Genomic DNA, 25009 nt, shown 5'->3' on the forward strand with positions numbered 1-25009 from the left:
AGATCTGAAGAAGTGGGCTGTGCCCACGAAAGCTCATGACACCATCTACTTGTTTTGTTAGACTATAAAGAGCTACCAGACCATTTGTTGTTTTTAAATGTATCCTGTCAGACTGATTGGCTACTGTTTAAGATATTATATTTCTTGTATTTAATTTCTGTAGAGTTGCATATAAATTTACCTTCATTGTAGCCTCCAGAGCATATTTTTTATGTTCTTGTTTTGTAACCGCTTTTGATTTTTCCTCCTCATTTGCCTTCTCTTGGGCTTTTATGACAGCATTCTCTCTTATTCTCTGCATTTTCTCCTTGTCAGCTGAAAGATCATCATTTGAGAAATTTAAGACTGAGGTACATGTGTTATTTTGTGTAGAGGGAAACAAAAATTCTCTCATTGTATCTGAACAAGGTTTTACAAGACCTATAATCCTTAGATCTGGGTTTTTTTTTTCCTTTTTCTTGTTAGCAACAGAGCTTGCTAACAAAAACATTGCACAGTATAAGGACACCGAAAGCAACTACTGTATAACAAAATTTAATTTATTTTCATTGTCATACATAATTGTAATGCAAACTCAGAGTTACTTTCATTAAGTCTAAAGTTATCTCTAGCGATATGTCTACACTGCCACCCTAGTTCGAACTAGGGTGGCTAACGTAGGCATTTGAACTGGCAAATGAAGCCCGGGATTAAAATATCCTGGGGTTCACTTGCATATTCCTGGGCGGGTGCCATTTTTAAATGCCCGTACTTCGAACTACCTGCCCACAATATACGCGGCATGGACTAGGTAGTTCAAATTAAAGCTCCTAATTCGAACTACCATTATTCCTCCTGCAGGGAGGTTTAACGGTAGTTCGAATTAAGAGCTTTAATTCAAACTATCTAGTCCATGCCGCGTGTAGGCACAGGCAGGTAGTTCGAACTACGGGCATTTAAAAATACCCGGAAACATGCAAACGAAGCCTGGGATATTTTAATTCCGGACTTCATTTGCAAGTTTGAATGCCTACATTAGCCACCCTAGTTCGAACTAGGGTGGCAGCGTAGACATACCCTAGAATATTAGCTTTATACGTGTACAGGCAGTCCCCGGGTTACGAACGGGGCTTTTCTTGCCCCGGAGGACGCGGGCGGCGGGACCACCCAGACACGCCGTGGTCCCGCCGCCCGCGTCCTCCGGGGCGAGAAAAGCTGCTCCACGCCTCCCTGGGAGACGCGGAGCAAAGCCGCGGAGGACCCGGGCGGCAGGACCGCCCAGACGCACCGCGGTCCCGCCGCCCGGGTCCTCTGCGGCTTTGCTCCGCGTCTCCCTGGTCTGCTGGGGGCTCCCCCCCAGCAGACCAGGGAGACACGGAGCAAAGCCGCGGAGGACGCCGGCGGTCAAATCCACGGCGTGTCTCGGTCCCACTGCCCGCGTCTCCCTGGTCTGCTGGGGGGGGGGGAGAGGGGCGCAGCTAGTGTGCCCCACCCCACCCCCCAGCAGACCAGGCTTTTCTCACGGACGCCTGTGGTAGAGCAGCTGGGGCGCTGCTGGTTGGTCCCGCAGCGCTGCTCCTCGGCGCTACTGGACCAACCCGGCAGCACCCCAGCTGCTCTGCCCCAGGCGTCCTGATTCAGCCACTGCTGGTCAGTTTCAGCAGCGGCTGAATCAGGACACCTGGGGCAGAGCAGCTGGGGTGCTGCTGGGTTGGTCCAGTAGTGCTGAGGAGCGGCGCTACTGGTCCAACCCAGCAGCACCCCAGCTGCTCTGCCCCAGGCGTCTCCAAGTCAGCCGCTGCTGAAACTGACCAGCGGCTGACTACAGGAAGCCCAAGGCAGAGTTGCTCTGCCCCAGGCTTCCTGGAATCAGCCGCTGATCAGTTTCAGGAGCAGCTGACTTGGGGGCACCTGGGGTAGAGCAGCTGGGGTACTGCCGGGTTGGTCCCCGCAGTGCCGAGGTGCGGCACTGCGGGGACCTACCCAGCAGCACCCCAGCTGCTCTGTCCCAGGCGTCCAGATTCAGCTGCTCTTGAAACTGATCAGCGGCTGATTCCAGGAAGCCCGGGGCAGAGAAGCTCTGCCTTGGGCTTCCTGTAGTCAGCCGCTGGTCAGCTTCAGCAGCGGCTGAATCTGGACGCCAGTTCCGACTTACGTACAAATTCAACTTAAGAACAAACCTACAGTCCCTATCTTGTACGTAACCCGGGGACTGCCTGTATTTCAAACACCAAATGTGATCCTTTGCCTTCCCAAGGCCCATATGCATGCCACTGTCATTCCTGGTCTTTGCATGTGTAGATATGGACTATTTATGGCAATTACAAATACAGTAAAGCAGAAATATCCAACAATACTTTTACTACTTGGACACAAATATTTGGAGATCAGTGCAGAAAGTCCTCTTTTCTTTGTTCCAAAAGCAAACAAGTTTATATACTTCTGTGGAGTTCAAATGGTTCTGAATAAGCCCAAAGCTATTAGAATTTGTGATAAAAATGAAAGGTGCACTTTCGCTGAAATGTCAGTGAGGAATCAGTCTCTAGCATTAACAATAAATCAATCCAATAAAATATGTCATTACATTTGGAAGTAACCTTAAGTTTCTGGTTCTTCTCAAGGCAGTGCTAGTGGGGCAGAGCTAAAGTTCTTTGAATTTTGATTTTTCTAGGTTAATACTCGTTGGTGTGTGTTTTTGATTTTACTCTGTTCAAATTGGGATTGATGTTGGAGAGGAAAGAAATACATGAGCTTTGTCACAAAGAAAAAACTACAATGTTCTACTTCATGTCATGCCTGACAAATCTGATTAGCATCTATGATGACGTACTGGCTCTGTGTATGTGGGAAAGTCAATGGATGTGATATACCTTGACTTTTGCAAAGCTTTTGATATGGTCTCCCACAATATTCTTGCCAGCAAGTTAAGGGAGTATCAAGTGGATAAATGGACTGTAAAATGGATAGAAAGCTGGCTAGACTATTGAGCCCAACAAGTAGTGATCAACGGCTCAATGTCAGGTTGGAGGTCAGTTTCTAGTGGAGTGCCCCAAGAATCTGTTCTAGGACCGGTTTTGTTCAACATCTTTATTAATGACATGGATGAAGGGATGAATTGCACCCTCAGCAAGTTCACAGATTACACTAAACTAGGGGGAGAGGCAGATATGCTGGAAGGCAGAGATAAGGTCCAGAGTGACCTAAACAGATTAGAGGATTGGGCCAAAAGAAATCTGATGAGGTTCAACAAGGACAAGTGAAGAATCCCAAGCATTGTTACAGGCAGGGGACTGAATGGCTAAGTAGCAGTTCTGCAGAACAGGACCTGGGGATTACAGTGGATGAGAAGCTGGATATGAGTCAACAGTGTGCCCTTGTAGCCAAGGAGGCTAATGGCATATTAGGTTACATTAGGAGGAGATTGCCAGCAGATCTAGAGAAGTGACTATTCCCCTTTATTCGGCTCTGATGAGGCCACATCTGGAGTATTGTATCCAGTTCTGGGCCCCCCACTATAGAAAGGATGTGGATGCATTGGAGAGGGTCCAGAGAAGGGTGACTAAAATCATTAGGGGGCTGGAGTGCATGACCTAGGAGGAGAGATTGAGGGATTTGGGTTTGTTTAGTCTGCAGAAGAGAAGAGTGAGGGGGGATTTGATAACAGCCTTCAACTTCCAAAAGGGAGGTTCCAAAGAGGCCGGAGAAAGGCTGTTCACAATAGTGACGGATGGCAAAACAAGGAGCAATGATCTCAAGTTGCACTGGGAGAGGTCTAGGTTAGATATTAAGAAAAACTATTTCACTAGGAGGGTGGTGAAGCACTGGAATGGGTTACCTAGAGAGGTGGTAGAATCTCCATCCCTCAAGGCTTTTAAGTCTCAGCTTGACAAAGCTCTGGCTGGGTTGATTTACTTGGGATTGGTCCTGCCTTGGGCAGGAGGCTGTACCTGATGACCTCCTGAGGTCTCTTACAGCTCTATGATTCTGTGTGCCCAAGAATTCTTGTGGGAAAAGGGTTTGATATGTTTTTGCTTGCTTTTTAAATAGTCAGTCTATGTTCCACAGTAGACAACTTACCATTTTCCATAACCAGGGAGTCCCACATAGCCATTTCTTTTTTATATAAAGTGAAGAAAATGGTCTCATTTCTGATCTTTGCTGTACTACTAGTGTCATCAACAGGCGCATACAGAATAGCTTCAAATAAAAATGGAGGAGCATTTACCTATAAAATATAAATAGAAAATATACTAATTTTAAAAGTGTTTTGTTAAATAAAATGTTTAATAAGATTGTGACTAAATAATAAATCCCCACCTACTATATATATTGGACAAACCGGACAGTCCCTACGGGAAAGAATCAATGGACAACAAATCAGATATCTGTAAAAGGAACACACAGAAACCTATTTGGGAACACTTCAATCTACCTAATCACTCTTTAAAAGATCTCCAGGTGGCTGTCTTGTCACAAACCAGTTCTATTAGTCAAATACACAGTGAGGCATTGGAATTACAATTCATCTACAAATTCAGTTCTCACTGTGATCATCATCTCCTCAATCAGGACAATGGATGGCTGGGACATTACCAACCTAACATTCAATGAAGGTGCCAACAGCTCTCAATGTGGATTCTTGTGTTAATTCCCTTTGATACTAATCTGCTTCCTTTTCAATATCCAATTTTCCAGGTGCTTATGGCACCAGCTCTGCCTACTTGTTTTTCCCTTTGATATTTTTATTCCTTCTGCTCCTTGTTTCCTTCCCCCTTCTCTTTTTCCTCCCCCCTGCTCCCTTCTTCCCTATTAATTTTGGGTCTGCAAATCCTAAACTCAGAACTCCGGTCATCTGAAGAAGAGGACTGTGCCCATGAAAGCTCATAATATAATCTACATGTTTTGTTAGTCTATAAAGTGCTACCAAACCTTTTCTTGTTTTTTGCTTTATCAAAATAAACCATGAAAATCTTAACAGCTAGTAAGAGACTCTACTAATTGTATTGTAATATGCTGTAAAATATATAATTTACAACATCTTGGACTCTCATTAAAAACAAAATAAAATTAACATTTATAAAAGTTCATACAGTGTAAAATGCCAAACATTGAGACATAGAGCTGCAGTGATAATGCAAATTACTTATGGGATTAACCAACCCCCCAAAGTAGCAATAAAATATGTTACTTTGCAACACTAGTTGCAGCTTTACAATTTCCATTACATTTACCGTGCTTACAAAAAGTGTAACTGTGCAAAAACCACTCTGCAGCGTCTCACACAAGGCACTGCCAATTATTTTTAGACAAAGATCTAGTTTAATACAATTTTAGTTTGGATGTGCACGTCCCCTATAATGACTGCATTGATTAAAATGTGTTGTATTTTATTTTCTTGTCACGGGAAAAGAAACTTGCTGCCACCCTCAAAGCCGCAAACGGAAAACGGACACGGACGAGCATGAAAAGGACACGGGAAGAAGGATTTCTAGCGGGTGGAGGAGGGGAAGCGGCAGGGGCGCTGCCTCTTGCACAAAATGACCCACAGGGAGGTCCGCAGGAGCTAGGGACCCCTTTAGCACCGCCCCCAGGCGAGGAGAGCAGGGAAGACAGCGTAGGGCTCTGCTCAGGCTGGGAGCGGGGGAGATGGACAGAGGCCGCCCCACCTTCAGATACTGGTCAGTGCAAAAGATGTTTGCCTGGGTGACCCGGACGCCCCGCATCGGCAGGGAGAGGAAAACAGCAGAGTCCGTCTGCCGCCAGCTGTAATCCCGCACCCAGACCGGCATGGCCGCTGCCGTCGCGAAGGGCGCACTGTAGCGGTTGCTAGGGGAGGGCTTAGATTTCCCACTGCCCTCCCCCTAGCACTTCCGGGTCTGGAGCCAGGCGGCGCGGCCCCCACTCGCCTGTCTACGTGGGGGTGGGGGGGTGGGCTGCTTCGTAAAACGGGAGGAGCGCGCGGCGCAGGAGCGCAGCCTAGGCAGGGAAGCATTGCATGCTGGGACTTTAGGCTATCCCGCCCGTAGAGAAACATTGAATGCTGGGATTCGTAGTCTGTGGGGAATCCCCTACGGCTAGCAGTGAGAGTGCTCACGCATCCACCTCAGGGGACCGTGGAAGGAGCCGAGAGCCATCACGGGACGTCTGAAGGGCTGGGGGCAGAAACACCTCATAAAAAAATTAGGTTTGGAAGAGACCTGAAGTCAGTGGTCTCCAACCTTTTTACACCTAAGATCACTTTTTAAATATCAGAGCAAGCCAGGCTCTACCCCATCCCTTCCCTGAGACTCTCTTCCTTTCCGGAGGTCCCACCCTCTCCACCGATACCCATTGCTAATGGAAACACACCATTAATTACATAATTACACCTGAGCACTTTGCTAGTGCTCTGTTGGGGTCCACATCCTGAGGGTTGAGGAGTTGTTTTGTTTCTCACCTTGGCCCCTGACCCCAAAAAAGTTCCCCTCACCTGCCACAAACAAAATATTGAAACCTTTTGGCTACGTCTACACTGGCCCCTTTTCCGGAAGGGGCATGTAAATTTCAGCAGTCGTCGTAGGGAAATCCGCGGGGGATTTAAATATCCCCCGCGGCATTTAAATAAAAATGTCCGCCGCTTTTTTCCGGCTTTTAAAAAAGCCGGAAAAGAGCGTCTAGACTGGCCCCGATCCTCCGGAAAAAGTGCCCTTTTCCGGAGGCTCTTATTCCTACTTCAAAGTTTGAAGTAGGAATAAGAGCCTCCGGAAAAGGGCACTTTTTCCGGAGGATCGGGGCCAGTCTAGACGCTCTTTTCCGGCTTTTTTAAAAGCCGGAAAAAAGCGGCGGACATTTTTATTTAAATGCCGCGGGGGATATTTAAATCCCCCGCGGATTTCCCTACGACGACTAGTGAAATTTACATGCCCCTTCCGGAAAAGGGGCCAGTGTAGACGTAGCCTTTGTGTTAGGCATAGGCTATGTCTACACTCACAGCTTCTTGCCCAAATAATATGCAAATAAGGCTAAGTGTGGAATAGTGCCAAGCCTCATTTGCATACCTACACTGCCCCTTCTTGCGCAAGAGGGTTTTTCTTGCGCAATGCCATTACACCTATTACTTTTCAGGAAGAACGCATTGAGCAAAAGGGTTTTTCTTGCGCAAGAAGGGGCAGTGTAGATTCTCCTCCTTGTGCAAGAGCCTCTTCTGAAAAAAAATGGTGGCTCATTAGGTATGCAAATGAGGCTTGGCGATATTCCTTGTTTAGCCTCATTTGCATATTACTCTGCAAGAAGCTGAGAGTGTAGACATAGCCTATGTGTAACACAAAAGGTTTCAATATTTTGTTTGTGGCAGGTGAGGGGAACTTTTTTGGGGTCAGGGGCCAAGGTGAGAAACAAGACACTCCCAAAACCTCCCAACCCTCACGGATGTGGACCCCAACAGAGACTCTTCACTCTGCTGGTACTTCAGCCCGCACAGGGGGAGGGGAAGGAATAAGAAGGATTGAGGTTCATGGCTTCCCCTAGGTCAGATTTACTTTTCTGGGATTCCCGAGTTAGTGGATTTTGTGGACCCCCTTAGGCTATCGAGTAGGAACAAAAATGAAGGGCTCAGTGTGTGGGACAGGCCTGCCATTGAGTGGGATAGGGATGCAGGATCTTGGCAGAAGGTGGGATGCAGGGTCTGGAAGGGAGATTAGCAGCAGGAGAGGTATGGGATGGGGGTACAAGAGGGAGTTGGGGGCAGCAGGGGGTTGGGGGCAGTAACACAGAAAAAGTGAAAGGGTGAGAGTGCAGCCAAATAGCTAGTTGGGGAAGGAGGCAAGGAACTGGGGAGTAAAGGAAAGTGCAGCTTCTGCAAAGCAAAAATTATATCCCCCTTCAAATCTTCCCTTTGCTCCAGCCTCCCTCCTCTCAGCCCGATCCCCTGCATCACCTCATGACCCTCACTGCAACCTGTCCTATCCCATCCTGCCATAGCCTGATCCCCTAAATCGCCCCAGGCCCCATCCTATCCTTCCCCAGCATCCTCCTTCTCTCACACACACACACACACACACACACACACACACACACACACACACACACACACACACACACATTCCTGTGCCCCCAACGCACTCACTGGCAGGACAGCAGCGCTGGAACTCTCAGCCTCTGAGGAGCAGCACTGGGATGAAGAGGGGGAGGGGGCAGTCTCTTCCCTGCCCAACCCAGCTCTTTGCCTATAGGCAGCAGCTGCAGGGCAGGGGGCTGGGGCAGGCAGAGCCTGGAGCTGCCCAGAATAGGTTTCAGCTGGGCCAGCAGTGGGGCACTGGGGAAAGGGCTCTCTGAACCCACACACAGCCTGCTGGAATAACACAGCCTAGGCCTATCCCCAGTTTGCACATGTTCCAGCCACCCAGCCCCCTCCCAGAGCAGGAGGCAAGAGCAGATATGCACGCGTGCCTCTCCCAACCAGGCAAGTTAATAAAGAGCCGCCTGCGCAGCTGCCCCTCTTTGATCAAGCCCAGCTGGAACGTGGCACAGCCTCAGCTGGCTGAATGCCATAGCCAGCTGGGCTGGAGCAAACAAGGGGCAGCCACCTGGGTTGAAAGCTGTGGCCAGCTGACCGGGTGGCTGCCCTTTGTGGCACAGCCTCAGAAGGCTGAAAGCTGCTGCTCGCAAAGCTGCACCGCACTCCAGCTGGGCTGGATCAAAGAGGGGCAATCCACCCTGCCAGCTGGCTGCAGGGATCAACCCTAAAGGATGCTGTGATTGACGAGGTAGGGAGTAGTTTGCCTTAGCCAACAGCATTGCTGTCAGACTTTTAACAGCCCAGTCAGTGATGCTGACCAGAGCCACTAAGGTCCCTTTTCAACCAGGTGTTCTTGTTAAAAAAAATGGATGCCTGGCAACCTTACTACTTCAGCACCTCAACTCCAATCCAGCATCAGGGCAGAAACCCTGTGCAGGCTGGCTTGACTGCCCACAGATATGACCTCTGGGAATATACCTGTCCTCAAACCTCCTGGATAGTGTTCCAGGCCATTCCCAGCAGGCCTCTCACCTGCTGCTGTAGGAGACCCCTTCTCTTTCAAACTGGGGACAGACCTTCTCTCATGCTCTGAAAAGTCACAGATGACTGCAGAAAGCCCATCCCTTCATTCTCCTTCGGAGACAGCAACTGGAAGTGGCTTTTGGACTAAGGATGTAAGAAGCAAGTAACCACAATTTGTATAGAATACACAATTAGTCAACAAGGGACCTCACTGCAGCTCTGCAGTTTAAATGTAGTAGAAGCGAGGCATGCAGGCAGCCTAGCTCTTATTACATTTAAACTGTAGAGCTGCAGCTCGGGTAGGTCCCAGTCCCACCTTGTGCTAGGTCTCAGACCGCTGCGCCTCTGCATTTTAAATGTAGTAAGAGCCGCCCAGCTCTTACTACATTTAAAGTGCAGAGCAGCAGCAGGGGTAGGTCCCGGACCAGGTTCAAGCCATCTCTGAGCAGTTCTGGCTTGCACCTGGTCCTGGACCACTTCGCCTCTGTCTCCTGTCACCCGTCCACCTGCCACCATGAAGACGGTGCTGGAGGGAAAGGGTTTTTTATCTGGCTCCCTTAGCACGGGCTCTTGCTTCTCCCCGCTGCCTCTGATACAGAGGCGGCAAGGGGGGGAGCAAATAGTCAAGTAGTGACTCAACTTCCCAGTAAGCCTAGGCTTATCAAGTAGTCAATTACTTAAGTAGTCACCTGCATCCCTAGTTTGGACCCACAGTATTTCAAAAAAGTTCAGACCAACTATTGTCACATGGAAGTTGACGAAACCTTAAAGTCCTGTCTCATCTCAGCCAGATGTGCACCTAAGAGGCAGCCTTGGAAAAAATGTGAAAAGCGGAGGACCAGATGCTCTGCTCTGCTCTGCTGAGGGCCCCTCTGCACTACTGTTGGTGAGACTGGCCCACAAGGAATTCCCTCATTTTCAATTTCCAGCTCGGCACAAAGCCTAGACAGCACCACTGTATTACCTCCTCCCCTTTGCATTTTCCAACATGCTGGAGAATGGGGGGGGGTGGCTGAGATGAGCACACAGTGCTCTGACTATTTTCAGCTGAGCAAGGCCCATAAGCAACCATAGGGAGTCTAAGAATAAACCAGTTAAACCAGCCATGACGCACAAAGGAGCCCCAAAAAATTCAGGAACAGAGAATCAGGGCCACTATTACTTTGTGGTTTTGGTCTGTCTGTCTGTCTCACACTCACACTCAAAAACTGGAGTAAATAATTTTGAATTACTAGTTAAAAATTGTGTATTTTCCAGGATTTGTATACATTTTAACTTGAGGCAAACTGCTAAGATGCAATTAAGTGATATTAGTAGCTTTTCAAAACCAATCATGAGTGTATAATGAAAAACTGTTTCCAGAATCAGAGCTTAAATTAAGTGAATCGTGCTCCTGCTAACTTTGTGAATCCTGCAATGGGCTCCCTAGAGGTTCCCATGCCTGTGAAAGCCTGTTGCAAGACTAAGGCCTTTCAAAGACTCTTATACTGCAACTGATTTTGCGGGGCAGAGTTCTTTTAACTGCATTTGAGCTCTGAGTTGATGCAGAGATGCATCTAAGTATAGTATAAGAGTATTAAACACACTTCGGAATGGAGGTTGTTCATAATAGGGCCCTACCAAATTCACTGTTATGAAAAACATGTCATGGACCATGAAATCTGGTCTCTCCTTGTAATAGTCTGGTCTTTTGTGTGACCTATACAGATTTCCTGGGGGAAATTGGTGTTGCTCAAAGTGGGGGTCTGGACCCAAAAGGGAGTTGTAGGGTCTCGCAAGATTAATTTAGAGGACTCATGGTACTGCCATCCTTACTTCTGCACGGTCTTCACAGTTGGGCAGCCAAGAGGAGGGAGCTGTTGGCCAAGTGCTCAGCTCCGAAGGCAGCAGCAGCACAGAATACCATACTAAACCATCCTTACTTCTGCACTATGTTTGGAGCTGAGCTCCTGTCCATCAGCCACCGCTCTCAAGGCAGCACCACCCCAGAAGCAGTGCAAAAGTAAGCGTAGCAGTACTGCAATCCCTCATACACAATAACATAGTGACTACCCCACACAAAATTCCTTTTTGGATCAGGACCCCTATAATTTCTACACTGAGAATTTCAGATTTAAATAGCTAAAATTGTGACATTTACAATATTAAAAACTCTGTGATCATGTAATTGACCAAAATGGACTGTGAATTTGGTAGGGCCATATGCATAACTCTGAACACTTATGGTTGTTTTTAAAAGTTTAAAACTGAATATTGACTTAATACAAATTTGAAACTTTACTACTGAAAAACAAAAATGCTTTTATCCATCTTTAAATGAAAAACAAACAAAACTTTGCCTTGTCAAAAAAATTAAAACCTTTAATATTTTAGTAGTTCATGTTTCGCACAATCTTGCACTGAATTTGCATTTTTTTCCTATGCTGCTGTCTGATTGCAGCAATTTCAAATGAGGTGTGTGGTTGATCACTAAGTTTACAACTCTTGTGTTGTTCTTAACAAATTTCCACTGTATAAGAAATTGCAAGATCTAGACCGTAGCTGTTAGATTATAAAAAAGTTTGGGGAATGGGCCCACTCTATTATATGGTCTGTAAATAATTATATTAAATAATGAAAATTTACTTTCCCTGATCCTCAAAATATTATTGTATGGGAAATAAATGCAATTTTAAGTACTATTTTTAGGTATTTTTATACTGCTATAGCAAAGGTTAACTGACATAAAATCCTACTGCAAATATTGGTTCATTTACTTACCAAGATCTAAGGTCAGGCACACAGTTCTGCTTTTCATCACTCACACTTAAAGCAGCAGAGAAAGGAATGCAGCTCTTGTTATCCAACTTACATTTCCATAACAAACTGCTAGTAGTTTTAGAAATTCTGGGGGGAAAAAAACCTGGTAAGGCTGCTCATAGGTTTAATAGGGATACACTGGAAAGTCCAGATGTCATCTAAAGAGTAAAATGCAGGACAATGTAGCACTTTAAAGACTAACAAGATGGTTTATTAGATGATGAGCTTTCATGGGCCAGACCCACTTCCTCAGATCAAATAGTGGAAGAAAGTAGTGACTACTTTCTTCCACTATTTGATCTGAGGAAGTGGGTCTGGCCCACGAAAGCTCATCATCTAATAAACCATCTTGTTAGTCTTTAAAGTGCTACATTGTCCTGCATTTTGCTTCAACTACCCCAGACTAACACGGCTACATTTCTATCACTAATCTAAAGAGTAGTTAGACAAACTATTTAAGCCAGTATCCGGAATGAGAAGTATAGTCTATGTGGATTCACTCTCAAACTCAGGAGATTGTTTGAGGATTTCTGTTTGACCTCCTCCATCAGACAAACAATAATAGATCTATATGCTCACAAAGTCTAAAAAGCAGAATAACTAAATAGAACCTGCTTCTGATCCATCTCCCTTGAAAGTCAGGCCAAACATATTAGGGTGAAGCTCACACAATATAAATTTTCTACAATCCAAAAGAGTTTTTAGTTGTTCAGAAATATATAGTTCACTGGGGCTAGTTGCAAAAATCCAAAAGAACCAAGAAGTCTTACTTTGACTTACCTGTTCGAATGTGACCTAGAGAAATTGAGTTCAACCTTACACACACAGATTTTTTTTAAAAAGTTAATTTAGTGTTCATGAAGGACACCAGATTTTGTTTTCAGTTATCAGTCATGTAATTTACATTTTCAAAGAATTGTTCAAAGAATAAGTGGTGTATGAGAGTTAAGTACTTTATTTATCCATATATAATTAGGAATAGCAGGGATTCTAAAACTTCTTCAGATCATAAACCATATATGAATAGAGATTTTTCTGTGGTCCCTCTCATTCACCTCTGGCTACATAAGCAGTTGCTTATATGGAAAAAGCAGGGGACTGGGATCAGAGTTAAATTTTCTGGCTCTTAAAATGTCCAAGGAAAAATCTTCGCTGAAAGGTCAATATAACTTACTCTCCAAAATCACTTTTGAAAAACAGGATTTAGGCACTTGAAAAACTGTATCCCGTATAATCTTCGAGAAGTGACTTAGGCATGAACATGCAGTAATTAAATGTGAGTTTTGCCATTGACTTCAGTGGGAGGTGGTCTGGATCTTGAATATTTCTGTGCCTCAGTTCCCCATCTTTTTAAAAGGGAATGAAAATATTTCCCAACCACACAGGAGTATAGTGAATATAATGCATTAATTTGAGGTTCAGATGCTACAGAAGTATACGATAAATAAATCTGCAGATAACTTAAAAATCTTTTCACCTTTTCCTTAACGTGATTAGCTGGTAGAATTCCTGTTTAAATGATTGTTTTAATGCTTCTGGGATTTTTGATGTACAGGCAGTCCCCGGGTTACTTACAAGATAGTGACTGTAGGTTCGTACTTAAGTCGGAACTGGCGTCCAGATTCAGCTGCTGCTGAAACTGACCAGCGGCTGACTACAGGAAGCCCGAGGCAGAGTTTCTCTGCCCCTGGCTTCCTGGAATCAGCCGCTGATCAGTTTCAACAGCAGCTGAATCTGGACACCTGGAACAGAGCAGCTGGGGCGCTGCCGGGTAGGTCCCCGCAGCGCCGAGGTGCGGTGCTGCGGGGACCTACCCGGCAGCGCCCCAGCTGCTCTACCCCAGGTGTCCTGTAGTCAGCCGCTGGTCAGTTTCAGCAGCGGCTGACTTGACGACACCTGGGGCAGAGCAGCTGGGGACCAACCGGCAGCGCCCCAGCTGCTCTATCACAGGCGTCCTCGAGAAAAGCCTGGTCTGCTGGGGGGGGAGGGGGGGAGTGCACTAGCTGCGCCACCCCACCCCAGCAGACCATGGAGACGTGGGTGGCGGGACTGAGACATGCCGCGGTGCCGCCACCCGGGTCCTCCACGGCTTTGCTGCGCATCTCCCTGGTCTGCTGGGGGGGGGGGGGGGCCTGCCTGTACTACTAATTAAATGCTAGGGATCAGGAGTCTTTTTATTACATTTAAATATATATAAAAAAATAAAACATACCTATCCAGAACCAAGCTGTATTCACTTTTCCCATGAAGTTGGAGGGTTCACTCATGGAGGAAATTAGTCCTAAACCTATGCTAAGCCCTGGTTTTCTGCTTAGGTTAAGACGTTTTCTTTGGTTTAAAAAAAATTAAATGATACTTTCATTTTGATTGTAATACTGACAAACTGCTCGTTATTTATTCTTCACCTACAAAGAATATGCTGGAACTACAATTTCTAGGTAAGTGGTCTCCAACCTTTTTAACCACAAGATCACTTTTTCAATTTAAGTGCAATGTAAGAGGTACCTCAAATCCAACTATCCTTGCCCCACTTCCTTCCCACCCCTTCTTTGAGGCCCTGCCCCTACTCCAATTCTTTTCCAAGGACTCCCCTGCTCACTCCATTCCCCTTCCTCTCCCATCCTCACTTTCACCAGGCTGGGGTAGGGGTGTAGGCTCTGGTCTTGGGCCAAGGAGTGTGGGAGGGGCTCCGGGCTTAGCCCACGGCAGGGAAATTGGGGTCCAAAAGGGGTTTGGGTGCAAGCTCTGGGAAGGAGTTTGGGTGCTGGGGGACTCACATCTGGGGCAGGAAGTTGGGTGTAGAAGGTGGTTCAGGGCTGGGACAGGTTCAGGAAGCAGGCTCTGGCTGAGTATTATTTAACTGAGACAGCTTCCGGGTGGTGGAGCAATGGAGTTGAGGAAGGCTTACTCCTGCCCTGGCCCTGCACCACTTCTCAAAGCATCTGGCTTACACAGCAATGGCTCCATGGTACCATGTGGTGGCCCGTCATCTACAGGCACTGAGCCCACAGCTTCTACTGGCCACAGTTCCCCATTATGTATCAATGGGAGCTTCAGGAGCAGTTTGCAGTCAAGGACCCCCGGCTCTGCTTCTCTCAGGGCCCGCAGCAAAATGCCAGCCACTTCCAGGAGCAGCAATTACCACAGGGATAATTACTCCAGCCACAACAGGTTAGGCATTTTCGAACTCACTACTCAAAGAATTACATTTCAGCATAAGAGAGAAATGAAAATTATGAAATGCACAGACTAGTCAAAGCCCAAAAATAAGGCACTTTGCAAGCAATAATAGTAACAACCACAACCCATGTATGTGTTGGGTCGGGAGATGAGAGTGAAGGACACTGTGGCTGTGTCTACACTGGCAAGATTTTGCGCAAAAGCGGCCGCTTTTGTGCAAAATCTTGCCGCCTGTCTACACTGGCCGCGAGAATTTGCGCAGGAACACTGATGTTCTACTGTATGAAATCTGTGCTTCTTGCGCAAATACTCTGACACTCCCGCTCAGGGATAAGTCCTCTTGCACAAGTTTTCTTGCGCAAGAGGTCAATGTGGACAGGTAACATCAATTTCTTACGCAAGAGAGAGTCTACAGTGGCATGGATGCTTTTGCGCAAAAGCAAATCTTTTGCGAAAAGGCACATGCCAGTATAGACGCTCTCTTGCGCAAATACTTTTAACGGAAAAACTTTTCCGTTAAAAGTATTTGCGCAAAATCATGCCAGTGTAGACGCAGTCTGTGTGTTTGTGAGAGTGACAAACATGCACACAGCATGTGAGTGAGACAGATTAGCATTGCCAAGCTCCCACCATCCCCTTCTCTCTGTGCGAAGTTAGGGTCCAGAAGTGTGGAGAGAATGGACACCTGACATCAGCGCCCTCCTCTTCTCCCAGCACAGGAAGCAAGAGACTCCCAGGGAGGCAGCTCCAAGGCTCAGAGCAGGAGCAGCATGACAGTGGGGGAAGGGGCAACTGAAGTGCCAGCGCTTGATAGCTTCCTGGCCAAACCAGTTAGGATCACCTGACAGAGGCTCCAAGATTTACCGGTAGATCCTGATCTACTGGTTGGTGACCACTGATCTAGAGCAAGCTATAAATATAGTTACATCTACTTCTTTTGTTACACCAATCAGTTCCATGTATTACTTAAGAAAAATATCTAAAATTCTGATGTTTACTTGTGAGCTAGGACTCTTAATTTAAGCAAAAACTAAACTGTATTATTTATACTAGTATCCAAGTAAATATTGATTTTTTTTAAGGCATGCTAATTCTCATTTGTAGGCTCTTTAACAGAGAGTGGAAATGGGCTGTATTTCACACCTCTTTCATGAGCCACGTACTGGCACACGTACATGGATACTGCCTTTTGTTTAGCCGTTCCACATCTCTGGCTTAATTCTGCAGATGATCGAGCTGTTGCTATGATGATTTATATAGGAAACAAAACCTTACAAAACTTACCATATGGTACCAACCTAGTGGTCCATCTAGTCTAGTATTTTGTTTCTGATAATGGTGTTTGCTAGCAGCTTCAGAAGAATGAAAAAGAAACTGAAGTACAGTCAAGGTATACTGTACCCAAAAGGAAAATTTATCTCCAAACAGACTAGCTTTTGCTCTGAAGTATGAGTGTTTATATCCTTTCCAAAATTCTTATACAGGTTGGACCTCCCTGGTTCAGCACCCTCAGGACCTGACTGGCCCCAGATGAAGGATTCTTTTGAACCTGGGGAGGTCATTTCAGGCCCCCTGCTGCCACTCTCCTCTCTGTGCCATCCTCCCCACCAGGCTCCCCGGCTCCCCACACAGCCCAATTGAGTCATGTGCCAGCTCTTGGTACCCCACCTTCTCTCCGCCCATGCACAGTCCAACTGAACCATGCTCCGGTTCCTGGATCCCCCTTGCAGCCCAGCTGAACCGTGTGCCAGCTTCTGGTCCCCATCCCCTGCAAAGTGCCTGGACTCTCTGATCCTGGAACATCTGGCATGACCACAGACCAGAGAATCCCAGATTTTAGAGGTGGAACCTGTAGTATATTTTTAAGCAATTCTGCGATCTTCTGGTAGTTATTAATATAAACATCCATCATTTTCTGAACATATTTAATTTCTTAGCCTCAATATCTAATGGGGAAAAATACTGATTTTAAATTTGGTCTCTAAATTTCACTGGATGCCCCCGTCTTTCAGAGATTCACCTCTGCTTCTCTCATGGGATCTATTTTCCAGAATAGATCTCTATTGTAAATAATGCTTTCTTGGCTTTAAATATGGGTCCATAGCACTGAACTTTTGAACATAATTAAATCATATACTTACTATGTTTTTATTCCTTTATATTATATAATGACCCAAAGAGTATAAAAGAACTTTATAAATTAAATAATAACTGTTAGCACTTCACATGTTCACAGAGCTCCACAAATATCTGACTCCTATGCGGCAGGCAAAAAGGGCAAGATTGCAAGAAGCCTTCCAGTATTGCAGCTTCTGCTCCAGGGCTACTTTGGGCTTTTGCCCCAATAGAAGAGTAGGCTCTCCTAAAGAAGCAAGGATAGGGAGGGGCCTGACTGCAGAGGACATACTGCACACTCTATAGGTTGTCACATTAGCCGAACACCCACAGCAGACACTGTACCAGAGTTCCTTCTCAGAACAGTGAAATTTCATTCTGTTCCCTGCTTGAGTTTTAACTAAATTCATCTTAATATAATTGCAAGACAAGATGCATTCTCTGCATTAAAACAGGCATTTCCATCTCAGAAATTAGCTTTATCTTGAAATAAACTGAAACTGAACACCAGAAATGCAACAATGTTACATGCAGGATGTGAAAACCTGCCATATACAATTTCTACCAACGCTAGACCTATAAACTCATAAAACACAATATACCTACCACTAGACAATGGCAGAGTTATGACATTTTTAAACAAAAAATGTTAATTATTAATCATTTCATATTATGTATTGTCTAGATAGCAGCAGTAAAATAACTTCCTTATGTTACATCAACTTTATACTACAGAAAAAATGTGAATGGACAAAAAAAAAAAAATCAAAAGGCCATGATGAAATGCAGTACCCACTATGAATTCTAGACATGCAAATAACAAGAAGGGATTATATAGAACATTTGAAAAATCCACAGCTATAATTTATATTTTAGAACCTGAAGAGTCCAATCCTATGAAAGATAAAGATTAAACACAAAAGGGATGAGAAGTACAATTGCCCTCTGCCTATTAAACAGGTTTGAAAATGATCTTTGTCTGACACTCAAGGTATACCAGAGAAGGTGAATGGTTGGGAATATAAAAGGCATAGTTGATTTTTTCTTTCATTCTTCATAAATTTAAGACAACATACACATATGCTTAAATTATATTTCTCCTAAACCAAAATAATCTAGTTTGGTGACAAAAAATGCAAAAGGAATGTAAAAATTCTCTCAGTGGAACTTAAGTCACAGCATTATCTTTCTCTCCCCTCTAACAACATTTTCCCCTCAGTTATCTTGGGCACAGCAATTCATGAATCAGAGTGCACAGAACACTCCTTTGAAGGAGGAGAATATGGAGTTGAATCCATAATCATTCAAAGACTTACAGCATGTGTCAATAAGTAATAGAAATCTATAATGTCCCGTACCCTCAAACATGTGAAAAGAAGTAATTCTTATGCTGTGTGGATTAGTCATTTCTGCAGGTGTCTGTGCAGGGCTGTGTATCTGGACCCACATTAATACTTCTATGCTAAGGGAAGAGAGATGCTGAACTCCCTTAATTTAATATTAAGTTAATAAGAAATGATGATACCTGGCACTTGATAAGATCAGACTCTAAAAGCCCAAAATCAAACCTTTATTTTCACATAAAAACATGAGCCTTTGAGAAAAATATACTAGTTTGTGCAAATGAGAAAACAATCATAAGCTAAATGTAGTACATGGTATTATATTGCCTTATTTTAGAGTTCTGCTTTTCAGTATGCTTAATTCACTCTGATTTTAAAGAGGAAATCTAGTACAAGATAGCCAATCCTCAAACACAAAGTGGAATTTGACCATTATAAAAATAAATTTAAAATGCACTGATGTCTGCAATATCCTGCATTTGCATATCCATGTCCAAAGGGAAATCAATGAAATTATTTTTAACCATATAGAAAAATGTAATATAATTTTCAGATAGTTATAGGCAATCAAATGTGTACTCATTTGTTGGTGATATACTGTGAAACTAAGCAAAACCACTTATAGAAACAAATATAAAGATCAGACACATTGTACATAAATGTTGTGTCTGGAAATGTATTGTATTAGTTATCATGAATTGCTATCATCTATCCTATCTCATTCTATTCAAGAATACCAGGCCAGCTACCAATCCAAACTGTAATATTTCACAAACTTCATAGAGTAATTTAAAACACATCATGATATGAAATAATTTTTATTACATAGTAATTTAATCCCTTGCTATAGGGTTAATGTTGGACAAAGTTTGGACACTTTTTTCCAATTTGAATTACATACATTAACTTTGCCACACAACACAGAACTAATGCATGTATTACTTCAGACATGCTTTAATTTATAATCAAAACAAAAAAGTTGCTGCAAAAATACATGTCACCAATGTGGAACACATTCAAGATTGTATAAAAGTACTGAACTGATATCCCAAAACAGGTATATATAAGCAGTACATAAGGAAAGACTAGTTTTAATATGAAACAGTCATTTTAAGTCACATACAACATAAGAAGCATTTTTATAAAATGTCACAGATACTTGTAGGCAGGCAATATTATATATAAATGGGAAATACAGCTATTTTATTCAGAAGTTATTAATTTCTATTAAGTTGGAATAAAGAAAATGAAAAAGGTGCTACATTTCAACACCACTGATTTTGTAAACATCCCAAACCAAGAAAATACATTTAAGAATATCTAGTTAAGTCCAAATGAAGGCCATAATTATGCAATCAGTCTTCTGAAGTATTCCTAACTTTATGCACAGAATTTCACTGACTTCATTAAGGCTATTCATCTGCTTAAAATGAAGTACATGTGTAAAAGTGTTTGCAGGATTGGGGCACAAGCAGAAATTTATACAGACAGCAAAGTACATTCTTTGAACAGCTGTTAAAAATACACTTTTGTTTTAAACACACTAAATATTTTATAATACTTGGCACTTCTGAAGATTGCAAATATTGAGCCTCTCAATACCCTATGAAGTCAGTATTAATCCCAAAAAGATAATAACCTGTGCCTCAGTTTACTTAACTGATTTGTCTAAGGTTACAAAGATAATTAGAAAAGGGGCAAGTAGTGCATGGTAGGAATAAGAGATAGGATTTTAGACACTCATAGCTCTCTAACCAATAAACAGCAGTGCCTCTTATTCCACCACTAATTACAACTCACTATTAAAATATTAAATAGGTACATAAAATAGTTGCAGATTTAAAATGATCTAATGTAAAAATAAGTTTGTCAGCATTACTATTTAATTAAGTTTCCAATTATTTCATCTGGGATTAAAAATTGAAAACTTGGGCAGCCATACTACTAAGAAATCAATCAAGAAGCAGCATTCTGAGTCTTTTTATAAAGCAAATGGGATTGATCTGCTTCTCCATAAATCTCAGGTTTGTAGATTTACAAAATCCTTACAATATTTTGGTGTGAAGCACCCGTACAACCTAAAACACTAACATTGAAAGAATAACATGATAGCTCAATACAAGTTTCATGTAGAGTATTACAGCAATCAGATATACAAATCAACCCTCCTAATCCCATAACTAGCATGGTTCTAATTTTAAGCAGATGTCATTCCTACTACCCTACTAATAAACATGATTGTTCTTTTTCTCATACATACTTGAAATACTATTAGCTAACACAGTCCACACAAAAACTGCTCTCTGTAAACAGAGTTCAGAAATACTGAGACCATATCAATATCAATGCTATGAAAGCTATTCAATTCTGGTACTTTGAAGGCATTTGAAGTTTATTGTAGGATTAAACATTTTTCACCCCATGCCCACCCACTCCATATGCTAATGAGTTAACACATTTGGTTACATTCCTATTGAAAAATTTTGACAACTGATGTTGTAAGCCTGTAGCTAATCTGAATACTGGAATTGGTAGAGAGGGAACACAGGTTGCAAGAAACTATATGGCAGTTTTAAACATAGTATCTGACTTTTGGACTAGGGATGTTAAGATTTAACCAGGGTGGGGAACCCAATGCCCACCCGGGACCTGGATGTGGCCCCGGCTTGCCTGGATCCAGACCTTTAGGCTCAGAGCTCCACCACCAGCATTGCGGAACCCATGCTGGCACTCCAGCTCCTCCACTGTGGGGCTGGAGCACACAAGGTTTACCAGTCTGCCCCCCAGGCTCTGGTGTGTGAGGGGAATGTGGGGACTCTCTTTCTCCTTTTCAGCCAGGGGCCACATCAGCAAGGGGTTTTTTGTTGTTGTTGCTTCTCACTTACATGCAGCCCCCAACTGCTTTTTTTTTTGTTGCTCAGCAGCTCCTAGTGCTAAAAAAAAATTGTCCATTCCTAGTTTAGCCAGTTAACCAATTGCAAACCGTCTCACTCCCACTCACTCCCAGCCCCAGGGAAAGGGCGGCAGCAGGAGCCAGCCAACCTGTGCATTGGGGGGGCGGAGGGGGTCCAGCTGCTGCTCCCAGCTCCTCCCCACATGGGGGGGAGGGTAGCTCCTGACCCCAGTGAGGCTGGAGCAGCCCTCCTCACACAGCAAGCAGGGGGTGCTCCAGGATACAGGTTGCACCTCTAAAATCCAGGACTTTCTGGTTCGGCAACATTTGTGGTCTGGCATGACCATGGATGTTCCAGGATCAGAGTGTCCCTGCACCCTGCAAGGGTGTGGGGGCCTGGGAGCCAGCATGCAGCTCAGCTGGGCTGCAAGGGGGGGGGGGCGGCCAGGAGCTGGCGCATGGTTCAGCTGGCCTGCGGGGAGAGACCAGCGGGGGTTGGGTGGTCAGCAGCAGGAGGCCTGAATTGACCTCCCCTAGTCCAGAAAAATCTCTCATCCGGGAGCAGTTACATCCTGAGAATTCCGGACCAGGGAGGTCCAACTTGTACCAATTAACCAGTATCTGGTATGCCTCACCCAGTAAGGCTGATACTTACTGTGTAACCAGTTACTCGTTCACATCCCTATTCTGCACCAGACTGTAAAATATTCAGTGGATTTGTAAGGACAAACAGTGCAATCTTTTATCCATATTAGGAATCTAGAAGAACCCACATCATTACAAACTAGCAATGAAAACAACATCCCTAGGCCTCTGGTGGATTTCTCGGTCACTGGACGGAACTCTGATTTCAGTTACATCAGTGTAAATCCCAATTTGCACTGGTGCAACAGAGAACAGAACATGGCCCACAGGAAAAAACGGTTACTTACTTTTGTAACGGTTGTTCTTTGAGATGTGTTGCTCATGTCTACTCCACTTAGGTGCGCGCGCGCACCGTGTGCATGGATTGTTGGAGAGTTTTCCCTTAGTGGTACCCATCAGGCCAGGAGGGGAGCCCCCTGGAGTGGCACCGCTATATTGGTGCATATCTATCCCCACTGGCGCTCCACCCCCTCACTTCCTTCTTGCCGGAATGCTCTGACGCAGAGGAGGCGGGTGGGATGTGGAACAGACATGAACAACACATCTTGAACAACATTTATGAAAGTAAGTAACCATTTTTCTTCGAGTGCTTCTCATGTCCATTCCACTTAGGTGACACCAAAGCTAAAATCCCAGGAGCCCTGCTCACGGAAGCATCCTCCCTAGCATGCTGCGTAATGGCATAATGGTTTGCAAAGGTGTGCACCAAAAACCAGGTAGCTTCCCTGCAAATCTCTATGACAGGCACCTGGGCTGCAAAGGCTGTGGAAGATGCCTGGGCTCTCGTGGAATGAGCCAGAACCTGCACCGGCTCATAGCATGCTTTGATACAAGCTGTGATCCAGGATGAAATAGAATAAAGGGCCAGCCCAGTGTGTCTGCTACAGACACAAACAATAGAAGGGATTTACGCAAGGGCCTGGTCCTCTCTAAATAAAAAGCTAGAGCACATCTCACATCAAGCATGTGTAAAGCCTGTTCTGGCCCAGAGCTGTGGGGCTTAGAGTAAAAAACAGGAAGAAAAATGTCCTGGTGAACATGGAAGAAATCACCTTAGACAAAAAAACAGGGTGGGAGCGCAACCTGATCCTATCTTTAAAAAAGACCATGTACAGGGAGTACACCGATAGGCCCATCAGTTCCAGCACTCACCTGGCAGAAGTAATAGCCACCAGGAAGGACACCTTCCAGGAAAGATGCAGAAGGGATCGCATTGCCAATGGCTCAAAAGGAGGACCCATTACCTACTCTAAAGGCTTGTGGATACCTTTGAGATCACTCTTGCAAGCAAGCAAGGAGCTCTAACAACCATCATGAGCGGTAAGAAGGAACTGAGGGGGTGGAGGGCCAGTGGGGGTATATGCACCAATATAGCGGTGCCAGTCTAGGGGGCTCCCCAGCTGCCCCGATGGGTACCGCTAAGGGAAAACTCTCCGACAATCAGTGCACACACACCTAAGTGGAATGGACATGAGCAAGCACTCAAAGAAGAACCTATGCTATCTGAACAAGGTTTTGTTTTTAATTCTACCTCAATACTACAGAAAAGGTGTAAGTCACAAATAAAATTCTTGAAGACATTACTTTAGCAGAGATTACTATAGTAAGTCACCAAACCAGCAAAAGCAAAACTGAAGTTTGGCCTTAGTATTGAACTAGTAATGTTGAAAAAACAGGCCCAAATTCTGCTTTGCGCCACTAATAAATTGCTAGGGAAGAGATGCAAAATGTGTGAGAGAGTACCATCATCTCTAGGCACCATTCCCCAGACTGCAGAAAGTCCTTTAATAATGTAAGCAAGCTATAGCTAACCCTTTATTCTCATACATAACCTATAACATTGAAGTGGAGCTGTACACGTACACCAAAAGAAAAACACATTTCCAAATAATGTTTAGAAGCACAATTACAGTAGAACCTCAATAATACACACTCAGTAGGGAAACCTTGTAACCTAATGAATTAATAAACAATTCAAAATTAATTAATAGAATGATGATGTGTCACAAAGTGACTTTTATGTTTCTATTCTATTTAGATTCTTATGACATCCTTATCAATACAGTATGAGAGTCGTCAAGTAGTGCATTAAGCAAAATGACTAGCATCTATTCTATCATGTTTAATAAGTGCGGTTTGGTTTTAATGATTTATTAATATAACTCATTAACATAAGGGTAAATATAATAAGCAGATCTAGTAGCCCAACTTCTTATTAAGGCTGCCCAACACTTTTCATTATAAAGTCTCATTTTCAGTTGTAACTTTGCCAAACTTTAACTGTATTTTTCATGCCGGGTGTCTGGAAAATTCAGTTTAACTGTTTCCAAGAACAAGATTAGGACAAACATTTCAAAGTCTCAGAGGCACCTTAGAGATTAACAAATTATATATATAAGAAAGAGAGAGAGAGAGAGAGATAATGAATGAATGAATGATCATAAGCTTTTATGGGCAAAACCCACTTCCTTAGACTGAAGCTCATGGGAGAAAGTGGGTTTTACCCATGAAAGCTCAAGATACTCTCTCTATATATTTAAGTTAAGAAGCTCTAGCATGTCCCATGCTTTGGAGCAGATACTTGAAATTTGGTAGGTGGATCAACATTTTTCCAAGCCCTATAAAAATTCACCCAAGTTTGGCCAAATTACAATACACAGGAAAAAAAAGTCAGAGTTCACACAAGTTCAGTAAATCTGAGGGCAGGGATATAGTTTCTCTAGTGCTGTTAATGCTCTGCCATCTGGTGCCCTGTATGAGCATCCAGTAGTCTATGTGGGGGAAGGCTCTGCCTTCCCAGATCACCAGGCATGGCCCTGCTTACACCTCACCCCCAAGAACACCTGTTGTAGGCATGGGCACTTAGGGTATGTCTACACTACCCCGCTAGTTCGAACTAGCGGGGGTAATGTAGTCACCCGCAGTTGCAAATGAAGCCCGGGATTTGAATTTCCCGGGCTTCATTTGCATGAAGCCGGCCGGCGCCATTTTTAAATGCCAGCTAGTTCGGACTCCGTGCCGCGCGGCTACACGCGG

At 44.3% G+C, this 25009-nt stretch overlaps 1 protein-coding gene across 6 annotated transcripts in view; it reads right to left on the reverse strand.

The window, feature by feature from the left end:
• Positions 1 to 25009, reverse strand: part of DNAAF4 (dynein axonemal assembly factor 4) — a 50572-nt gene that overhangs the window by 14585 nt on the left and 10978 nt on the right. The window contains exons 1-4 of one of the 6 annotated variants that reach the window (XM_006112497.4): positions 5646 to 5762; positions 4297 to 4328; positions 4057 to 4204; positions 182 to 315 (exon numbers count right to left, since the gene is read on the reverse strand). In XM_006112497.4, the coding sequence (XP_006112559.1) occupies positions 182 to 315; positions 4057 to 4090 (168 nt within the window). In that variant the 5' untranslated portion in view covers positions 4091 to 4204; positions 4297 to 4328; positions 5646 to 5762. Of the gene's footprint in view, positions 1 to 181; positions 316 to 4056; positions 4205 to 4296; positions 4329 to 5645; positions 5903 to 8083; positions 8345 to 19237; positions 24852 to 25009 lie in introns of those variants that run through there. The other 5 variants (XM_075897293.1, XM_075897294.1, XM_075897292.1 and 2 more) reach the window with 5 other exon arrangements.

This window comes from Pelodiscus sinensis, chromosome 14, assembly GCF_049634645.1.
Source record: "Pelodiscus sinensis isolate JC-2024 chromosome 14, ASM4963464v1, whole genome shotgun sequence".
Taxonomy (NCBI): domain Eukaryota; kingdom Metazoa; phylum Chordata; order Testudines; family Trionychidae; genus Pelodiscus; species Pelodiscus sinensis.